A 20734-nucleotide genomic window follows, 5' to 3' on the forward strand; every position below is an offset into this window, starting at 1 on the left:
TGCAAATAAGGATAACTGATAAGAGTTATCCACTGTATTTATAAGGAAGAGTCGGAAAAAACAATGACCTTAGTTTTTTTTAAGCCTGATGATACTATGGTTTACTCTAATAAGATACCCATATTGATAATTATATTTTTGTTACTGTGCCCCTGCACATTTTGGTCTGTTTTTTGTTGATATTTTTATTAATAACACATAATTAGTAACCACTCTACTGTTTCAAGTTAATCTAGTAATAGAGCTTACATATATTTGTATAACTGCTGTACCACTGAACTGAATTTATTTTACAACAGTGTAGAATTCTTGAAAAGTTAACTTAGAACGTATCCAAAAAACAGTATTTCTTTCCCTTGGTTGTGAGAGTAATTATATAAATATTACCTCAAAAATGCATACACTGGTATCACACAGTCTTTCTACAATGTTTCTATATTCTGAAAGCTAAATATTAAGTACTATTTTTCCATTCAAATATTCATTTAGAATTTCCTTTAGAAGATGGCAGTGATTATAATATTAATATGATTTCAGTTGTTCCAGTGTTTAGACATGAAATCATCTTCCTTGTCTCATGAAAACCTAAATATTAAAGAAAGGAAAATACTGGAGTTTTTCTCTTGTCTTTGTTTCGTCATCTGTTTATTATAATTTTAGCACCAACTTCACACCTAGCTAATTTTTTCATCATAAAGTGGATGAAATGAGCAAGTACATAAAAATTTTATTTCAGATAAAAGTCAGGAGTTACTGCTAAAAAACAGACATGTAGGAGACATTCAACAGGAGTAAGAAATGGGAGTTAGACCATATGGGCTGACAACACCATAAATAACAAGAAAAGAGAGTGCTGAAATAGGAGAGAACAGAGCAAATGTTAGCTCAAAGTATAGACTTAGAAATATCAAAGTAAGAGCTATCTGGGTAAATATATAGATATTGAGTGCTTGGAATCCTAGCCTACTATGTGAAAATTAAGTCTAATGTCAGAATAACTTACAGAAAAATAGAAAATGCATGGCTTTAAAATGGGCAGAGTTAAAATCTAATCCCAGCCTTATCGCTTATTTAGCCAGGCTAGCCTAGGCCTCTATTTCCTTGTCTCCAAAATGGGAATAATAAAATTTAGATCAGGATTACTATATAAACTAAGATAATACAGTGATTCTCAAAGTTGTTCAGACTGTATAGCAAGGAAAAAGTCTGGGTGCACTTTGAAGAGCCTGAAGATTTGAAAGATTCCCAAAAAAGCATTTTAAAGTTTACATTTAAGGCACGTTGGACCTCAACCCTCTTAAGTTTACAGGTCTGAAACTTTAGACCTCAAAAGTTTGAGTAGTTTTTCCAAGGCAACATTGATGGTTAGTTTCAGGGCCAGGATGTAAGTCTAGAATGTAGGTATCCTGATCCCCCAGATATTGCTCTTCTGTTTATACACAGACCAGCTGTAATTTGCTAAACATAAAATATTGCAGTGTATTAATCAGCTGTGGCTCCAGTCTGTGCGCTTTACCACCGTGCCCAGCTGTTTCACATGCTATGTTTGTTAGTTTTTCCTAGTACTCTCCTTAATAATGGTGATGTTTAGCAAATTGTATTATATAAGTAAATATTTATTTCATGGATTGAGTTATGTTGCATATTAAATTACTTTCCTTCCCATTGTCAATAATGACTTCTTTATGTCTTAGGCTGTATTATAAATTCAAACACAGGAATGTTATTCTTGCCTTTTTCCATCAGAATTACATAAAGTTTTATTAGACTTTTCCCCTACTTGCAAATCTGCCTGGAGGTTCTGGTCTTTAGGAAGCAGCACTTAGCAAGTTCTGGATAAGCACTCCAGAATTTGGGATGAGTTATCCTTGTTGTTTGTCCAGCTCTATCTTGGACCCAGTGCTGCTGATTAGATTCATGCCTTGTTCTTTAGGGCATAAGTTCCTCTCTTGGCTATTTATCCTAGTATGCTGAGAACTAGGATTCCCTTTCAGTGACAGGGTCCTGCCCTGGAACCCCAATCCAGAGCCTTAAGTTTACTTTCTGAGATATTAGCCTGATGCCAGCAGCCTGCCTGGATCTCTAAATATTACCCATTCTGGGAGTTGTTAGTGGTCTCTGCTTTCCTGCAGTGTCATTCCTGCTTCCTCATTGGACCTGCTAGCCGCAGCTACTTGGATGTACCTGAACCTGTTGCCTTGCCCTACCTCTGTGGGCTGGTTCAGTTCTGCATTCCGATTCCAGTGTCCACTGCCTTCTCGCTATCCCTCCCATCTGTGCGCCACAACCAGCTTATGCACAGCCCTACTAATATGACAGACTATTGTGCATTTGAGTGCCTACTATACAATGTGTGAATATAACCATGCTTTTAAGCATTGACTTTAATGTCTGGGATGATCTGTCTAGAGTCCATGGAACCCTCCTGTGTTTTTTCATCCCTTTCTTAGTAATCTTGGAAATCCACTTATGAAATTTTTTCTTTTTCTGACATTTCTTTACTGAACAGCATTTTTAAAATTACTTTCACAGTGTTTCTTTCCACTTTGATCTCTACACAAACACGACTTTATTACTTGCACCAGAAATGATTTCACACACTTTAGGAACTGTGGTAGGCTTAATTATGACTTCCCAAAAGATATACCTATACCAATCCCTGGAACCTGGAAATGTTCTCTTCTATAGCAAAAGATGTGATTAAGTTAAAGTTTTGAGATGGAGAGATTATCCTGGGTAATCTGGGTGTGCCCTAAATGCAGCTACGTCTCTGCTTATATAGAAGCAAAGGGAGATATTACCACACAGCAGAGGAGAAAGCACAGTGACCACAGAGGCAGAGACTGGAGTGATGGAGCCGCAGCAAAGGAGTGCTGACAGCCACCAGAAGCTGGAGGAGGCACAGAACAGATTCTTCCCCAGAGCCTCTTCCAGCAGGAGCATGGCCCTGCAGATACCAATAAAACTGATATTGGACTTCCTGGCCTCCAGAACTATAGGAATAAATTTATTGTTTCAAGCCATCAAGTTTGTGATTATTTGTTACTGCTGCCATAGTAAATTCATACAGGAACATACAGGACAGATCTGTAATGGCCTGAACTGAATTTCAAGGGGTGTGGAAAACAATTACTCTTTAACACCACTCCGTCTTCCCCATTAGCCATTTGGGTAAGTCAAAGATAGCCTTAGCCATCTCCTATCTTAGTTACTTTTCTCCTTCAATTGTATTTTGCCATTGCCATTGCCTCTGCCTAACTGCAAGCCATCATCATCTCTCATATGGATTATGGCAACCTCCTCATCTCCCTGTATCTTCTCTAATGCTTCTCTCATACACATGCTCTCAGCAGCCACCTGGTTTAAAACAAAAACAAAACAAAAAAACACTAATCATGTCATTCCCTGCTTGTCTTCCAATTCTTTCCAACTGCAGTTAAGATCAAACCACCAAGACCTCACTAGGCTCCCATCTACGCTCCAGCCTCAACTCAGTCCACCTGCTCTGCCAATCACACCTGTTTCTTTTTGTTGTTCTTTCCCTAGGATATAGATCCTGACATACCTGCATTCTGATTCTTCTTGGAACAAGCCAAATTCTTTCCCCTGTCAGTACATTTGCATGTGTAGTAAATGTTGCATCCCAGGCCTGTCTGCCTTCTTACCCTATTTTATTTTCATCATAGCACTTATTACCATCTGAAATGATCTCATTTATGGTTTGTCTCCTCAGTGATTAACACAGTTCCTGCACACAGTAAATCAGTGGTTCTCAACAGGAAGTGGAGAGGTCATCCTGAGGGGAACATTTAGCAATACCTAGAGACATTTCTGGTTGTCATAACCAGGGGAATGCTCCTAGTGGATAGAAGCCAGGGAGGCTGTTAAACCCATGCCACAATGCACAGGACTGGAACAAAGAATGATCTCACTCAGAATGTCAGTGTTGCCAAGGTGGAGACGTCCTGCAGTAGATGCTTGTGGCAGAGGGCACTGGTTGTCCCCCAGTACCCATTCTTTCATTCACGTGTGTTAATAACATGCTCCAGTTTTGTATTTTTTTATAAACAGCTGTCAATCATAAAGATAACATTTTCCATCTCCTTGTATGTAAGTGGAAATAGGTAGGACTGTCATGTGGGGCCAGTTTCTTTTTTTTCTTCCTCTGTCCTGCTGCTTGAAACATACATGCTGCTATCTTAGATCATGAGGTTGAGGCCATGCAAAGTGGAGCAACAGGAAGGAGCTGTGTCCCTGACGCCATAAGCACCACCCCTGTACTGAATTGCCGTGAATGACACCAGATAACTGCAATGCATTGTCTCAACGTCCTAGACATAATAAAAAGCCATAAATATGTTTGTTCTATGCAGCACAAAACCTTTGTATCTTTGCCTTTTATGTTGGGATCTTAATTTAAAATTACTTCCTCTACTGTCTCTGCATGCTCAACTTTTTATATTTGACTTAACCATTATTAGTTAATCAGCATCATGCATCGCACCCCCACAATAGCTGTGCATTTCACATTATAAAAGTTTACAAATCTCTTCTCCCTCTTTGTCTTTAGTATGGTGTACACCACAACAAGAACAAACACCTCAAGAACATTCAGGCACATTATATATACAAAGATAGCACATAAGAGCTTGATGTGTAAACAAGGTGTGTAAACAAGTTAGGAAAACGTTTCCAACTTTTTCTTGGCGATCACCTCTTTTCTTAAATTTGAGCAAAGTATGTGTTTGAAGTGTTGGCTTTGCCCCCTAAACTAGGTGTCTTCCTGGTTAGCCAGGCTTCTCTGAAGTCTGTTTCCTTCAGAAATCGTTGTTCTCCCTGAAGCACCACCCATGGTAAAGAATTTGGGTCTCCCCCAAGGGCTGTCAATTTCCCGGAGCACAAAAGACTCTTAGAGCACCACTTCTCAGCCAAGGGCTTCCCGGAATAACCCTCCATAGAGGTTTACTTGCTGAAACTTTCTTTTTTTAAGTTTGTTGATTTTTTTTTTCTCTTGAAACAAAATTGATACATAGTAAATGTAGAAATGAAAGAAAAAATAGCTGTCTAATTTTCATATATGTATATATACACACAAATATTTACAAAAATAAGATCACACCTATTTTTATGCATACTGTTTTATGACCTGCTTTCGTTCCCCCTACATCAATAAATATGCTTCTCCAACAGAATTCTACAACCAACTTCTCATAGGTCATATACACATCACCTGGGGGGTTCGGTTTGTTTAAAGCACAGGGACTCATATGCCCTGTTTACCACTACCACCCGTGAGAATTCCTGCCCCAGGCAACAGTGTTAGTAATGAGACTGCCATAACTATCCAGTATGTGAGAGCAGAAAAGGTGGATGAGACCCATCGTCCTATGACAAGGTATTTACCTTATCCCCTGTTGATGACATTTCATGAGAATCTTTATTGGCAGAAAATGCTCTGGAATCAATAGAACATAGTGGTTACATGTGTAGATTACCTGTGTTCAAATCTCATCTGCTTTATTTATTACCCATTCTGCATCTCAGTTTCTTCATCTTTAAGGTGATTTAGACTCTACCTCAAAGTCTTGCTGATGGGACTAAACGAGTTGACACATGTTAAGAACGTTTAACAGTTTCTCATCGTAAACTATTCTGAATATTATACAAAGACTGATGCCCAGTCATAAATTTCCCCATCTAAAAACAATAATCTAATGGAATTTTAAAATGTCTTAAAAGTAAAAAGTGTACTGGAGACGGATTGTGGTGATGGTTACACAACAATATGAATGTAGTTAATACTACCGAACTATACATTTAAAAGTGGTTGGTTAGTACAACCTCTTTGGTATTAACTACTAGTATTAACCACTTTTAAGTGTATAGTTAGGTGGTATTAACTACATTCATATTGTAGTATTAACCATATTAACCACTTGTAAGTGCATTTTACATCATTGAAAACATTGGGAAACAAAAGGTGGATCCCCTAGTTTTCTGGAATGAAAATGCACAGTGTTGAAACTGGTAGATAGTTAAGGATGCCTATTTTTTTTTTTTTTTTTTTTTGAGACAGAGTTTTGCTCTTGTTGCCCAGGCTGGAGTACAATGGCACGATCTCGGCTCACTGCAACCTCCATCTCCCAAGTTCAAGTGATTCTCCTGCCTCAGCCTCCCAAGTAGCTGGGATTACAGGCACCTGCCACCACACCTGGCTAATTTTTGCATTTTTAGTAGACACCAGGTTTTGCTACGTTGGCCAGGCTGGTCTTGAACTCCTGACCTCAGGCGACCCACCCACCTCGGCCTCCCAAAGTGCTGGGATTACAGGCGTGAGCCACCATGCCTGGCCTGAGGATGCCTATTCTTAACTGTGATCAGTCATTCCCCTGCCACCCCTCTTCTTCCACCTCAGAGAAAGCACAGAGCCCCATTTGCTCAGGTATGCAACTAATGTTTGCTTATCTGGTTTGAATTCAGTTCAATTCTAGTGTGTCAGATTCTTTTCAGATGACTCTTCCCATTCCCCATCTTCAGAGTGTGTCCCGTTGTCTTAAGATTATGATAGGATCAGATGCAATTTTGACCAACGTTCTTAAAATACATCCAGACATGGATGTATTTCACTTCAGATCCCATTGGCAGATTTGATATTATGAAAGGGCCTGGGTCTGGGGTGTTTTGTTAGTCACTTGAATCTTAACTGCAACTTTTTTTTCCTTTCTCAATGAATAAAATAATTACATATATATGTATATATGCACATATGATGTTTTTACATTTTTTTTTTGAAATGGGGTCTCGTTCTGTTGCCTAGGCTGGAATGCAGTGGCACGATCACGGCTCATTGCAGCCTTGGCCTCCCAGGCTCAAGTGATCCTCCCACATCAGCCTCCTGAGTAGCTGAGACTACAGGCATGCGCCACCAAGCCTTTTTAAATTTTCTCATTTCTTGTAGAGATGCGGGGGAGGTTCTCACTTTGTTGCCCAGGCTAGCCTCGAACTCATGGGCTCAAGTGATCCTCCCACCTCAGCCTCCCAAAGTGCTGGAGTTACAATGTGAGCCACCAGGCCTGGCCTACATCTATTTAAAAAAGAAAAATGCAGCTAGGCACAGTGGCTCATGCATGTAATCCCAGCACTTTGGGAGGCCAAGGCAGGTGGATCACTTAAGCTCAGGAGTTCGAAACCAGCCTGGGCAACATGGTGAAGCCCCTTTTCCACCAAAAATTAGGCAGATGTGGTGGTGGATGCCTGTATTCCCAGCTACTCAGGAGGCTGAGGTGGGAGGATTGCTTGAGCTTGGGAGGCAGAGGCTGCAGTGAGCCGTGATTGCACCACTGCACTCCAGCCTGGGTAAAGGGGTGAGACCCCCATCTCAATAAAAAAATTAAATAAATAATTAAAAAAGAAAAAGGCAAGGGCAGAGTGGATCTCAATATTTGGGGCCTAGAGCAGATACAACTTGGGGAGTTCTCTATAAGAAAAACAATACAAAATTACCAAAACAAAATTAGGTATGAATTTATTCAGAATAGGAACAGAAATTGCAACAAATAACTGGAGCTTTGGAGATTCAGATACCTTTCTCCTAAGATCTCTTGGGACAATTCACCAGGGATGCTTCCCGGCTGCAACCTAGCTTCTCCTTTCTACCTAGGACACTCTACAACTCCGGTATTCTTGATACCTGTGTACCAAAAGCCCTGAAGCTTCACTATCATTACTTCCATATAAATCTTCCTCTAGATAAGGAATGGGAGGGTAGAGTTAATGTAATCAAAAGCCCTGAAGCTTCACTATCATTACTTCCATATAAATCTTCCCCTAGGTAAGGAATGGAAGGGCAGAGTTAATGTAATCAATCTGTTGAAAACCTCAAAAAATTTTTGGAGCTCTTTTTTTTATTTTTATTTTTTTAGTTTTTAATTTTTTGTGGGTACATAGTAGGTATAGATATTTATGGGGATACATGTGATGTTTTGAAACAGGCATGCAATGTGTAATAACCATACCATGTAAAACAGGATATCCATTCCCTCAAGCATTTATCCTTTGTACAAATAATTCAATTATACTCTTAGTTATTTTAGAATATACAATTAAATTATTTTTACTATAGTCACCTTGTTGTGCTATCAAATACTAGGTTCTATTCATTACTTCTATTTTTTTGTACTCATTAATCATCTCCACCTCCCCTCTACCAACCCCTACTACCCTTCCCAGCCTCTAGTAACCATCCTTCTACTCTCTATCCCTATGTGCTTGTTTTGGTTTTTACATCTCACAAATAAGTGAGAACATGTAACAGTTGTTTTTCTGTGCCTGGCTTATTTTCACTTAACATAATGACCTCCAGTTTCATCCATGTTGTTGCAAATAGCAGGATCTAATTCTTTTTTATGGCTGCATAGTACTCCATTGTGTATATGTACCACATTTTCTTTATCCATTCATCTGCCAATGGACACTTAGGTTGCTTCCAAATCTTGGCTATTGTGAACAGTACTGCAACAAACATGGGAGTGTAGATATCTCTTTGATACACTGATTTCCCTTTTGGGGGGTTATATACCCAGCAGTATGATTGCTGGATCATATGGTAGCCCTATTTTTAGTTTTTTGAGGAACCTCTAAACTATTCTCCATAGTGGTTTTACTAATTTGCATTCCCACCAACAGTGTCCAAAGGGTTTGCTTTTCTCTACACCCTCTCCAGAGTTGTTGCCTGTCTTTTGGATATAAGCCATTTTAACTGGGGTGAGATGATATCTCATTGTAGTTTGATTTGCATTTCTCTTATGATCAGTGATGTTGAACACCTTTTCATATGCCTGTTTGCCATTTGAATGTCTTCTTTTGAGAAATGTCAATTCAAATCTTTTTCCTATTCTATAATTGGATTATTAGATTTTTTCCTATAGAGTTGTTTGAACACCTTATATATACTATTAATCACTTGTCAGGTGGATAGTTTGCAAATATTTTCTCCCATTCTGTGGGTTGTCTCTTCACTTACTGATTGTTTCTTTTGCTGTGCAGAAGCTTTTTAACTTGACGTAGTCTCATTTGTCCATTTTTGCTTTGGTAGCCTATGCTTTTGGGGTATTACTCAAGAAATCTTTGCCCAGTCCAATGTCCTGGAGAGTTTCTCCAATTTTTTCTTGTAGTAGTTACATAGTTTGAAGCCTTAGATTTAAGTCTTTAATCCATTTTTATTTCTTTTTTTATTGTTGTTGTTGATCTAAAGTATGCTTACTTTAATGTTATTTTAATATATACAAGTATAACAGTCTAATGTTGACAGTGGGGTGTTAAAATCTCCCACTATTATTGTGTGGGAGTTTAAATCCCTTTGTAGGTCACTCAGGACTTGCTTTATGAATCTGGGTGCTCCTGTATTGGGTGCATATATATTTAGGATAGTTGGCTCTTCTTGTTGAATTGATCCCTTTACCATTATGTAATGGCCTTCTTTGTCTCTTTTGATCTTTGTTGGTTTAAAGTCTATTTTATCAGAGACTAGGATTGCAACCCCTGCCTTTTTTTGTTTTCCATTTGCTTGATAGATCTTCCTCCATCCCTTTATTTTGAGTCTATGTGTGTCTCTGCACGTGAGATGGGTTTCCTGAATACAGCACACTGATGGGTCTTGACTCCTTATCCAGTTTGCCAGTCTGTGTCTTTTAATTGGAGCATTTAGCCCATTTACATTTAAAGTTAATATTGTTATGTGTGAATCTGATCCTGTCATTATGATGTTAGTTGGTTATTTTGCTCGTTAGTTGATGCAGTTTCTTCCTAGCCTCGATGGTCTTTACAATTTGGCATGTTTTTGCAGTGGCTGGTACCGGTTGTTCCTTTCCATGTTTAGTGCTTCCTTCAGGAGCTCTTTTAGGGCAGGCCTGGTGGTGACAAAATCACTCAGCATTTGCTTGTCTGTAAAGTATTTTATTTCTCCTTCACTTATGAAGCTTAGTTTGGCTGGATATGAAATTCTGGGTTGAAAATTATTTTCTGTAAGAATGTTGAATATCGGCCCCCACTCTCTTCTGGCTTGTAGAGTTTCTGCCGAGAGATCAGCTGTTAGTCTGATGGGCTTCCCTTTGTAGGTAACCCCACCTTTCTCTCTGGCTGCCCTTAACATTTTTTCCTTCATTTCAACTTTGGTGAATCTGACAATTATGTGTCTTGGAGTTGCTCTTCTCGAGGAGTATCTTTGTGGCGTTCTCTGTATTTCCTGAATCTGAATGTTGGCCTGCCTTGCTAGATTGGGGAAGTTCTCCTAGATAATATCTTGCAGAGTGTTTTCCAACTTGGTTCCATTCTCCCTGTCATTTTCAGGTACACCAATCAGGTGTCGGTTTGGTCTTTTCACATAGTCCCAAATTTCTTGGGGGCTTTGTTGATTCCTTTTTATTCTTTTTTCTCTAAACTTCCCTTCTCTCTTCATTTCATTCATTTGATCTTCCATCACTGACACCCTTTCTTCCAGTTGATCGCATCGGCTACCGAGGCTTCTGCAATCTTCGTGTAGTTCTTGATACTTGGGTTTCAGCTCCATCAGCTCCTTTAAGCCCTTCTCTCCATTGGTTATTCTAGTTATCCATTCGTCTAATTTTTTTTCAAAGTTTTTAACTTCTTTGCTATTGTTTTGAATTTCCTCCCGTAGCTCAGAGTAGTTTGATCATCTGAAGCCTTCTTCTCTCAACTCGTCAAAGTCTTTCTCCATCTAGCTTTGTTCCATTGCTGGTGAGGAACTGCGTTCCTTTGGAGGAGGAGAGGTGCTCTGCTTTTTAGAGTTTCCAGTTTTTCTGCTCTGTTTTTTCCCCATCTTTGTGGTTTTATCTACTTTTGGTCTTTGATGATGATGATGTACAGATGGGTTTTTGGTGTGGATGTCCTTTCTGTTTGTTAGTTTTCCTTCTACCAGACAGGACCCTCAGCTGCAGGTCTGTTGGAGTTTGCTAGAGGTCCATTCCAGACCCTGTTTGGCTGGGTGTCAGCAGCAGTGGCTGCAGAACAGCGGATTTTCGTGAGACCACAAATTCAGCTGTCTGATAGTTCCTCTGGAAGTTTTGTCTCAGAGGAGTACCCGGTTGAATGAGGTGTCAGTCTGTCCCTACTGGGGGGGTGCCTCCCAGTTAGGCTGCTCAGGGGTGAGGGACCCACTTTAGGAGGCAGTCTGTCCGTTCTCAGATCTCCAGCTGCGTGCTGGGAGAACCACTACTCTCTTCAAAGCTGTCAGTCAGACAGGGACATTTAAGTCTGCAGAGTTTCCTGCTGAATTTTTGTTTGTCTGTGCCCTGCCCCCAGAGGTGGAGCCTACAGAGGCAGGCAGGCCTCCTTGAGCTGTGGTGGGCTCCACTCAGTTCGAGCTTCCTGGCTGCTTTGTTTACCTAAGCAAGCCTGGGCAATGGCGGGCGCCCCTCCCCCAGCCTCGCTGCCGCTTTGCAGTTTGATCTCAGACTGCTGTGCTAGCAATCAGCGAGACTCCGTGGGCATAGGACCCTCCGAGCCAGGTGCGGGACACAATCTCCTGGTGTGCCGTTTTCCAGGCCCATTGGAAAAGCGCAGTATTAGGGTGGGAGTGACCCGATTTTCCAGGTGCCGTCTGTTACCCCTTTCTTTGACTAGGAAAGGGAACTCCCTGAGCCCTTGTGCTTCCCGAGTGAGGCAATGCCTCGCCCTGCTTTGGCTCGCGCACAGTGCGCTGCACCAGCTGTCCTGCACCCACTGTTTGGCACTCCCTAGTGAGATGAACCCGGTACCTTAAACGGAGATGCAGAAATCACCCGTCTTCTGTGTCACTCAGGCTGGGAGCTGCAGACCGGAGCTGTTCCTATTCGGCCATCTTGGCTCCACCAAACCTTATTTCATTTTTGTATATGGCAAGAGATAGGGACCTAGTTTCATTCTTCTGCATATGGTACCCAGTTCTGCCAGCACCATTTATTGAAGAGACTGTCCATTCTCCAATGTATGTTCTTGGCACGTTTGTAGAAAATGAGTTCACTGTAGGTGCATGGATTTGTTTCTGGGTTCTCAGATTTTAAGGTAATATGAATCATACTTTATTTTTTAATTTATAGTGAGTGTATTCATTTCCTATTGGTGCTTTCACATATAACCACAAACTTAGTGACTCGAAACAACACAAATTTACTATCTTACAATTCTAGCAGTCAGAAGTCCAAAATTAGTCTTACTGGGCTAAAGTCAAATTGTCGAACAGAAAAAAGCAGGAACGAGGAAGAAGAAGGTAGAGGAGGAGAGGGAGGAGGGAGGTGGCAGTGCTGTGTCAGAGGGACAGGAGCAGGAGGGGGATGGAGAGGAGAAAGCTCCTAGGTGGCATGGCGCTCCTGCTCCTCCCGGTGCTGCCCAGCCCCCTGTCAGCGAGAGCTGAACCCCCACAGGATAAGGAAGCCTGATTGGATACTAATAATCAAAGCTACATCTGTGACACAGGACACTGCTGTGGACAGTCTCAGTGCTGCAACTACTGCTAGGAACTCTGGTAGCTCTGGCTGGTGTGGACCATCATCATCATCCTTAGCTGCTGCTACATTGGCCACCACCACCAAGCCAAGCACCGCCTTCAGGCCCAGCATCGGCAACATGAAATCAACCTGATCCCCTGCCGAGAAGCCTTCAATCACTCAGTGCTGCCTTTTTATTTCAGGTTTTTGCTAAACTACTTAACTACCTCCTTATGAGGAAATGGTGAGCCAGCCTCCATCTCCTCCTCCAGCATACCGTGCCTTCCAGCTACGCAGCAGCAGCAGCTCCTGCCTCCACAGTGCGGCCTGGCAGGTGGCAGTCCCCCGGCGCCAATCCCACCAGGGGATCCAAGGGAATCCCTTGTCTGAGCCCAGCAGAAGCATCACAAGACCCCCAAGCGTCGCTGATCCTGAGCCCTCTGACCTACCAGGTGACCGAGTCGCCACCAAAGCCCTGGGGATGCAGCCCAGTGGCTCTGTAGCCAGCCTGGGAAAGCTGGACCCAGGGGCCTTCCTGGACAAGGATGCAGAATGTAAGGAGGAGCTGCTGAAAGATGACAGTTCTGAACATGGCAGTGCACCGCCCGACAGCAAAGAGAAGATGATCAGGAGACATCACCACTTCACTGGTGACTCGGGCATTGAAGTGCATATGCCAGGGCCACCATGGTCATCGCCTTAAAGAGTTCAACATGCTCATCGCTGATGCACTGGATGGGCCCCTGGACTTCTGTGACAGCTCCCATGTGCAGCCTCCTGGTGATGAGGAGGAAGGCCTCTTCCAGCCCTCCGAACAGCAGGCTTGACAGCCTGGGCACCTGCACCTGCCACAGCTACCTGCATGCCTGCTGCTAAACACCATCAATGAGCAGGACTCTCCCAACTCCCAGAGCAGCAGCTCCCGCAGCTAGATCAGGCTCTGCCAGCACCCAAGAACTTGGCAAAGCAACCAGGGTAGGGGAGAACCATGAGAGAAGCATTAAATGACTTTCAGAGAAAGTGGTACAGCCACTTGATTCCTTCTTTTTTTTTTTTCTTTCTCCTCTCCTGCATTTTCCTCCATCTCCAGGTACAGTTTGGGGTGTGGATGCCTCTCGCCCTACAAAGGCACAATGTTGTGGAGGACTGAGAAGTTGGTTCTGTTTCTCATTCCTCATACCCCATCCCTATCCCCTTTATTCTCTCTTTAAAGTCCTATCTCACCCACCTGTTTGGGTCAGAGGGATGGGTTTTAAAGGCCCCCAAGGAAGGAGGCTGGGACTGTTCCCTGAGATGATTCTTGGTGACAAAGTGGATTTGTGCTCTGAATTTAGTTTAAGAGAATGTCACTGTGACTCAGTCCCAGAGAGGCAACCCATCTTAGCCCTGGGTGAAGAAGGAAGCCTGCAGAGGCCCAGGCTTTGTCACCTGTGGCTCCCAGTGTCTGCAGAGCCAGCACTGAGCTAATCCTGTGGGAGGATGAGAGCTGATGGGCAGTTGTATGATAGGTTGGTAGGGGGCTTGTTGATCTGTCAAATTCCAGGTGATGGGTGCACCCAGTGTGCATCACTAAGAGGCCCTTTCCCAGTGGCCTCTGGCTGGCTGCAGGCTGGTTCCAGTGTGAAAGATTATACTGCCTTTTCTTTTTTTTATTTTCCCTTTGAAAACAGACAACAAAAGACAACTGAAAATAACGTCACCAGTGAGCAGGCAAGAATTCTCTTCTGAAAAATGACGTTTGTGCCGGGCGCGGTGGCTCACGCTTGTAATCCCAGCACTTTGGGAGGCCAAGGCAGGCGGATCACGAGGTCAGGAGATCGAGACCACAGCGAAACCCCGTCTCTACTAAAAATACAAAAAATTAGCCGGGTGTGGTGGCGGGCGCCTATAGTCCCAGCTACTCGGAGAGGCTGAGGCAGGAGAATGGCGTGAACCCGGGTGGCGGAGCTTGCAGTGAGCCGAGATTGCGCCACTGCACTCCAGCCTGGGCGACAGAGCGAGACTCCATCTCAAAAAAAAAAAAGAAAAATGACGTTTGTAGCTCTTTCCCAAGTTGGCCTTCAAAGAGCCTGGCTGCAGTTCAGCCAGAAGGAGATGTCTTGTATGAAGGCTAAAGTGGAGGCTGTCTCTGAAACCTCCGTAAGCAGGTGGCCCTAAGCCATGGTGGTGGATAGATGTGCAGCTTTCTGCATCTCTGCCCCTTGGTCTGTGCCCACAGGTGGCCGGCGTCAGCCTCCATCCTGAGCACATGCTCCGCGGGTCTTTATGTCTCACTGTTCCTCACACATAGGAGGAAAGAGATAGGAGACTGAGGAAGGGATGGACCCTGAGAAAGGGCCCCTCCAGCCTGGCTCTCACACAGTATTTTGTCTTTGATTCTGAATAAATTTTTTTTTTGTGGTTTGTCTTTTGGTTTTTTTGCGGGGCTGGATGGCTGGTCGTTGTCTGTTTTAAACTGACCACTTGGAAGAAACACCTTGGTTATCTGTGGTTTTCATGTCCTGTCCCTGCCCCTGTCCCCACTCCTTTTGAGTGGGGCAACTCATTTTTTGTGTAAAGAGTCTCTCAGATAGGAGGTGAACACAGCCATCTGGAAGACCCGCAGGATCCTTGTGCCTGTTGCTTAGCTTCGGGTCACCAGCTAAGCTGTGATAGGAATAATCTGAATGGAGGTGGCAAACAGCTGAAATGAACATTCCTTGGGCAGCCCTGTTCATATGAAGAGTCTGATTTCCCCCCACCCTTGAACAATGATGATAGTCAGACAACACATTGACGTTATGGTAAGAATATATAAAATACATGTCCCCAAACAGACAAATCCAAGGCTGTGAGGTAAATTAGTGCATTTGGATTCCACAAAACCAAAATCCATGTTGAACAGAGTGAAGTCCGTACACCGTAACTTTTTGGGTGAACCCTGCCTGCCTGTCCATTGTGTGTGAGCCCGAGTCCTGTTTCCCTGGGAAGATACTTGGAGTGACAGCCATTCTCCTCATGCAAACCGCATGTCTGGAGCACAAGCAGCCCTCTCTAAGTAACTGATGTTACGCATTTACTGTTTACGGGGCAAATGTCTGACTATGTACTCAGGTGTAACTGACTACAGGCCCCTGTGTTTGCCAGAGATAACTGTGCTCAACGTAGAGGTTTTACTCTATTCACCACTGCAACTTGCACATTGTTCCGGGGACACGTGGGAGCCTGTGTTCTGTTCCTTGTAAATGGAAATGTGCTCTGAGCCTGTCTGCCTCCCTTGGCTGTGCCTGGTCCTCTGTACCAGCCCCTAGGGGTGTCCACAACCACCTGGGACAGAAGAAGATGGAATTTCAGACAGAAGCGTGATAGAGTCTTCAAAGACTGTCTTGGACTAGCTGTGGCCCAGACCTCAGCCCTGCCCAGAATTGCCAGGAGGAGGCTTTGAGGGCACTGGGGGTACTGCAGGGCTTGCCTCCCTCTGCTGAGTCCAGTGGGCACAAGCAAGCTGGCGTGTGGCCAAAGGAGGCTGGATTGTGTCATAACTCTCAGACGCCTTTCCTTCCACCTTTTTAAAGAATCCCAGATAACTCACTGAAGTGTCTGAAAGGCAAACAAGTTCTACCAAAATGAATCCTTTTTCAGTGAACAGATCAAATGGATGAATTCTGACTCTCTCAAGTTCCTTTCCCCAGTTAGAGTGGGGAAGTGGTGGAGTGCTAACTGTGGGATTCATTGCAGTGTCCTACCCTAAATGCACAAGAAGATGGAAATGCAACCTGTGGAGCTGGGCTTGATTCTCAAGTCGCAGTCTGGCCCCCGCTATAGGAGGCTACCCAGCTCAGGGAGAGATTTAATAAGGAATTGGTTCCCCGGGGCCAGGAGATGTGATTCAGACTGGTTTTCTAGGTGAATGAGATGGAAGGGGTTGGTGGAGGGTTTGATGCTAGAGCCAGTTGAGAGATTTGCAAATGCGAACACGTTCCTGCGTGAGGCACTTTATCATTTGTCAATTGTTGTGAATATGTGTATTTTAAGCACTAAGGTGCTACTGGTCAGACTTTTCTTTTCTTTTTTTTTTTTTTTTTGAGACGGAGTCTCGCTCTGTCACCCAGGCTGGAGTGCAGTGGTGCGATCTCGGCTCACTGCAAGCTCCGGCTCACTGCAAGCTCCGCCTCCCGGGTTCACGCCATTCTCCTGCCTCAGCCTCTCCGAGTAGCTGGGACTACAGGCGCCCACCACCACGCCCGGCTAATTTTTTGTATTTTTAGTAGAGACGGGGTTTCACCGTGGTCTCAATCTCCTGACCTCGTGATCCGCCCGCCTCGGCCTCCCAAAGTGCTGGGATTACAAGCGTGAGCCACCACGCCCTGCCAGACTTTTCTAGGCAGTCTCGGTGATGCATTTCCTGTGCTGAGATTGTTCTGAAGAGTGACTATAACCACTGTGAGGAGCCCAAATAAAAATTGATCCCCCTCTCCCCGCCAAAAAAAAGCTGTTAGCAGAGCTGGTTCCCTTCAGGAGCTTCTAGGGGAGAATCTGTGTCTTTTCCTGCTCCAGTGTCTAGAGGCTACCTGCATTCTTTGGCTCATGTTCCCCTTCCATCTTCAAAGCCAGGAAGAAATGGTCAAGTCTTTCTGACATCGTATAACTTTGACAATAACTCTTCTGTCTCCCCCGTCCACAATTAAGGATCCTTGTGACTACATTAGGCCAAGCAGATGACCCAGGTTAATCTCCCTATTTTAAAGTCAACTGATTAGCTACCTTAATTCCATCTGCTACTTTGATTCCCCTTTGACATGTAATTTGACATACAGATTCTGGGGATTAGAATGTGAATATCCTTGGGAGACCATTGTTCTTTCTGTCTATCTCAGTGGGTAAGTTATTTGAATGCTAAATGCTTTCAAAAATGCTTTCTGCAATCACAGTCCCATAACTGTTTCTTGATTCTTGATTTGGAGAGTTTTTATTTTTAACTGGACTGTCTGTGAGGGAAGCAGAGGCATAGTTCTAAATTTAAGAATTGAAATAGAGCAAGTAGCCCCAGTTCAGCATGCCCAGAGTCTGCTGCCTTTGGCTTTTCCAAAAGAAGGCAGCTGCAAAAAAATCTCTAAACACTGTAAAATATACCATAAAAAAAGCAGAATTGCAAAAAGATGGCTAATTGAACACACACTTTCACTCTCTCCTAAACTGCACTGAAACTATGGTATGGTAAAGGGTTTTTTGTTTTGTTTTGTTTTTTAAGCATAAACCTATAAGGATACAGTGAACATGAGAAGAAATAGCACCAACTTTTTGAAAGCTACAAAACAGATAACAGGTGGTATGGACTTGGTAAAACTGATGAAAAATTGAACTCTTTTTCCTCCTGGGGAAATCCAAGAACCAAGTCAATTTAAACCACCAAATAATCAAGGCTCAGGCACTGAAGGCACAACTACTCCTAGAAAAGAAGGGCAAGGCTGTGATGGAAGAAAGAAGGTTGGCTGAAAGCTGTTTGAGAAGCAGTTATATCCCTAGATGCCCCCTCTCTTCCTCCAAATGCTGGGTGATTTCCTTCCGTCACCCCAGCAGAAGACAGTCTTCCTCTTTGAAGAGGGTAAAGCAGAGGGCGTGTTTTAACAAACAAAAAACAGGAGGGTTAAGTAAATGATGTATGCCTACTAAATGCAAAACTTCCTCCTCATCTCAGAATGATGGCAGCAGTTATTTACTTCCAGGCAGAACACCAAATAAGTCTTTTGTAGGTGGGAATCTATCAGACCCAAGAAGAAAGATCCAAATACACTCACATGGATGTTGACATCAGGGCTTCCCCAACCAAAGGTCCAGGCAGCTCACCCTACAGGAAATCTCACCATGATCAAGCCTCACACACTTACTCAATTTCCAGGCAGCTCTTGAAGCCTCCACTTTTAAATATGAGCAGGTAATCAAGCATGAGAGATTCGAGAAACACCTGAACAGGAAAAATATATATATAGTGAAAACAGGAAGTGTGTGGGAAGAACAACAAAACTCTCAATATCTTCAGAAACATCATGAATTTTTATTACAATGCACTCATCAAATCAGAATTGAAAAGTATAAAAAAAAATTTCAGGCCAGGCATGGTTGCTCACACCTATAATCCCAGAATTTTGAGAGACTGAGGCAGGAGGATCGTCTGAGTCCATGAGTTCAAGACCAGCCTGGGCAACAGAGTGAGCCCCCATCTCTACAAAAAAAAAAAGAAAAATAATAAATTAGCCAGATGTAGTGGCACATGCCTGTGGTCCCAGCTACCCAGGAGGCTGAGGCACTTGAGCCCAGAAGGTCGAGACCACAGTGAGCCAAGATCACACCACTATACTACATCCCAGGCAACAGAGCAAGTCCTTGTCTCATAATAAAAATGAAAAAAAAAAAAAAATCAGAAAGTTAAAAAGAGCCCTCAGGAAAAAATAGGTCTCACTAAATCCTCAGCCCAATGCCCGAAAATAAACTGTCTTATTTTGCTTGTGCTGCTATAACAACATTCCTGAGACTGGGTAATTTATAAAGAACAAATTTATTTTCTCTTAGTACTGGAGGCTGAGGCATCCAAGATCAAGGCACTGGCAGGTTTGGTATCTGGTGAGGGCTGCAAAAAAGGACAGACTTCCTCCATCAAGCCCCTTTTTCAGTGTATCAAATCCCATTCACAAGGGAAGGAGCCCTTATCACCTAAGCATCTCTTAAGGGCCCCATCTCTTAACACCATCACCTTGGCCATTAAGTTTCAACACCTGAATGTTGGAGGGGAGGGGACATATTCAAACCATAGCATAAAACCCATACTGATGAATAATGCACAAAGAGAAAATTCTACACATTTCCAGAAAACACAACACGCAAAGGTTGAGGCATCTGAACAAGTTCAGATTTCCCAAAAGGAACTCTGGAAGATAGAAGAGAGTAAAACAATGTGATATGATTTGGCTGTGTCCCCACCCAAATCTAATCTTGAATTGTAGCTCCCATAATTCCCATGTGTTGTGGGAGGGACTTGATGGGAGATAATTGAATCATGGGGGCTGTCCCCCCCATACTGTTCTCATGGTAGTGATTAAGTCTCACAAGATCTGATGGTTTTATAAGGCGTTTCCCCTTTCATGTGGCTCTCATTCCCTCTTGCCTGCCGTCACGTAATACATGCTTTTTACCTTCCGCCATGATTGTGAGGCCTCCCCAGCCATGTGGAACTGTGAATCCATTAAACCTTTTTTTCTTTGTAAATTACCCAGTCTCAGGTATGTCTTTATGAGCAATGTGAGAACAGACTAATACACAATGCTTTCAAAATTATCTCCAACCTAGTATTCTATGGGCCAGTCAAGTTGCAAATCAAGTATGAGTGAAGATTCATACTTCATTCAGGCTTGCAAGTTCTCAAAAACTTTACCTCCCTCGTACCCTTTCTTGGGAAGCTAGTGGATAGAGGATGTACTCCACCAAAAGGATGGGAAAATATTTGAGAAAGGAGATCTACACAGGGAGAGGCAGAGGTCTACAGGATGTTGGTAAAGGGAGATTGTTAGCTGTGAAACAGCTCAGACAACTTTGGGTGGGGTTTTTTTTCTAGAACATGAAGTTGATTAGATACCTGATGTGAATCAACATACTGAAAGACGTAGGGATAAGCTGGAAAATTGGGGTTGAATAGTGATAGATATTACTGGTCTCAGAAAAGAAAGCAAGTAACGCAAGATGAAAAACCAAACAAAAAACAAGACAAAACTCAAAAGAACACCCCCTCACCCCCAAAAATGTCTAACAAATAAAAAGTAGTAGTGGTTTACTACACACCTTCATTTTTTTTTTTTTTTTTTAAGCAATAGAGACAATGTCTCACTGTGTTGCCAGGGCTGGTCTTGAATTTCTGAGCTCAAGTGATCTTACCTCCTCAACCTCCCATTGTGCTGGGATTACAGGCATGAGGCACCACACCCAGCCCCTCCATTTTGAATAGAAAACATATTATAATAATCCAAATACCATTAATACCATAATTTGATCTGACCAAAATTATGACCCTGTATTAAGGAGGACGGAGGAATAGGGAGTGTGCAGAGGTTTGGTAGTGGTGGGCACACAAGAAAGAGAGCCAAATCCTCATCGCGAAAAGTGAGAAAAAATAAACAGAAATGCAGGAGTATTAATTACAGTTATAGAGCGACCTGTCAAAGAATCAGCTAAAGCATTTGAGAGTGGTTACCTTTGGGAAAAAAAGATCTTTGGGAGAAGGG

At 43.0% G+C, this 20734-nt stretch overlaps 1 protein-coding gene and 1 pseudogene across 5 annotated transcripts in view; both read left to right on the forward strand.

Moving 5' to 3' along the window:
• BCAP29 (B cell receptor associated protein 29) overlaps positions 1-3143 on the forward strand; it is a 41359-nt gene extending 38216 nt beyond the window's left edge. For 3 of the 5 annotated variants that reach the window (XM_032761370.2, XM_058425848.1, XM_058425841.1), the window contains exon 8: positions 2783-3143. In XM_032761370.2, coding sequence (XP_032617261.1) covers positions 2783-3106 — 324 coding nt within the window. In that variant the 3' untranslated portion in view covers positions 3107-3143. Of the gene's footprint in view, positions 1-2762 lie in introns of all 5 variants that reach the window. The other 2 variants (XM_058425842.1, XM_058425846.1) reach the window with 2 other exon arrangements.
• A 9186-nt stretch (positions 3144-12329) lies between these two features.
• LOC116814231 (WW domain binding protein 1-like) lies at positions 12330-13414 on the forward strand (annotated as a pseudogene).
• The last annotated feature ends 7320 nt before the right edge of the window (positions 13415-20734 follow it).

Source organism: Hylobates moloch, unplaced genomic scaffold, assembly GCF_009828535.3.
Source record: "Hylobates moloch isolate HMO894 unplaced genomic scaffold, HMol_V3 SCAFFOLD_1, whole genome shotgun sequence".
Taxonomy (NCBI): Eukaryota; Metazoa; Chordata; class Mammalia; order Primates; family Hylobatidae; genus Hylobates; species Hylobates moloch.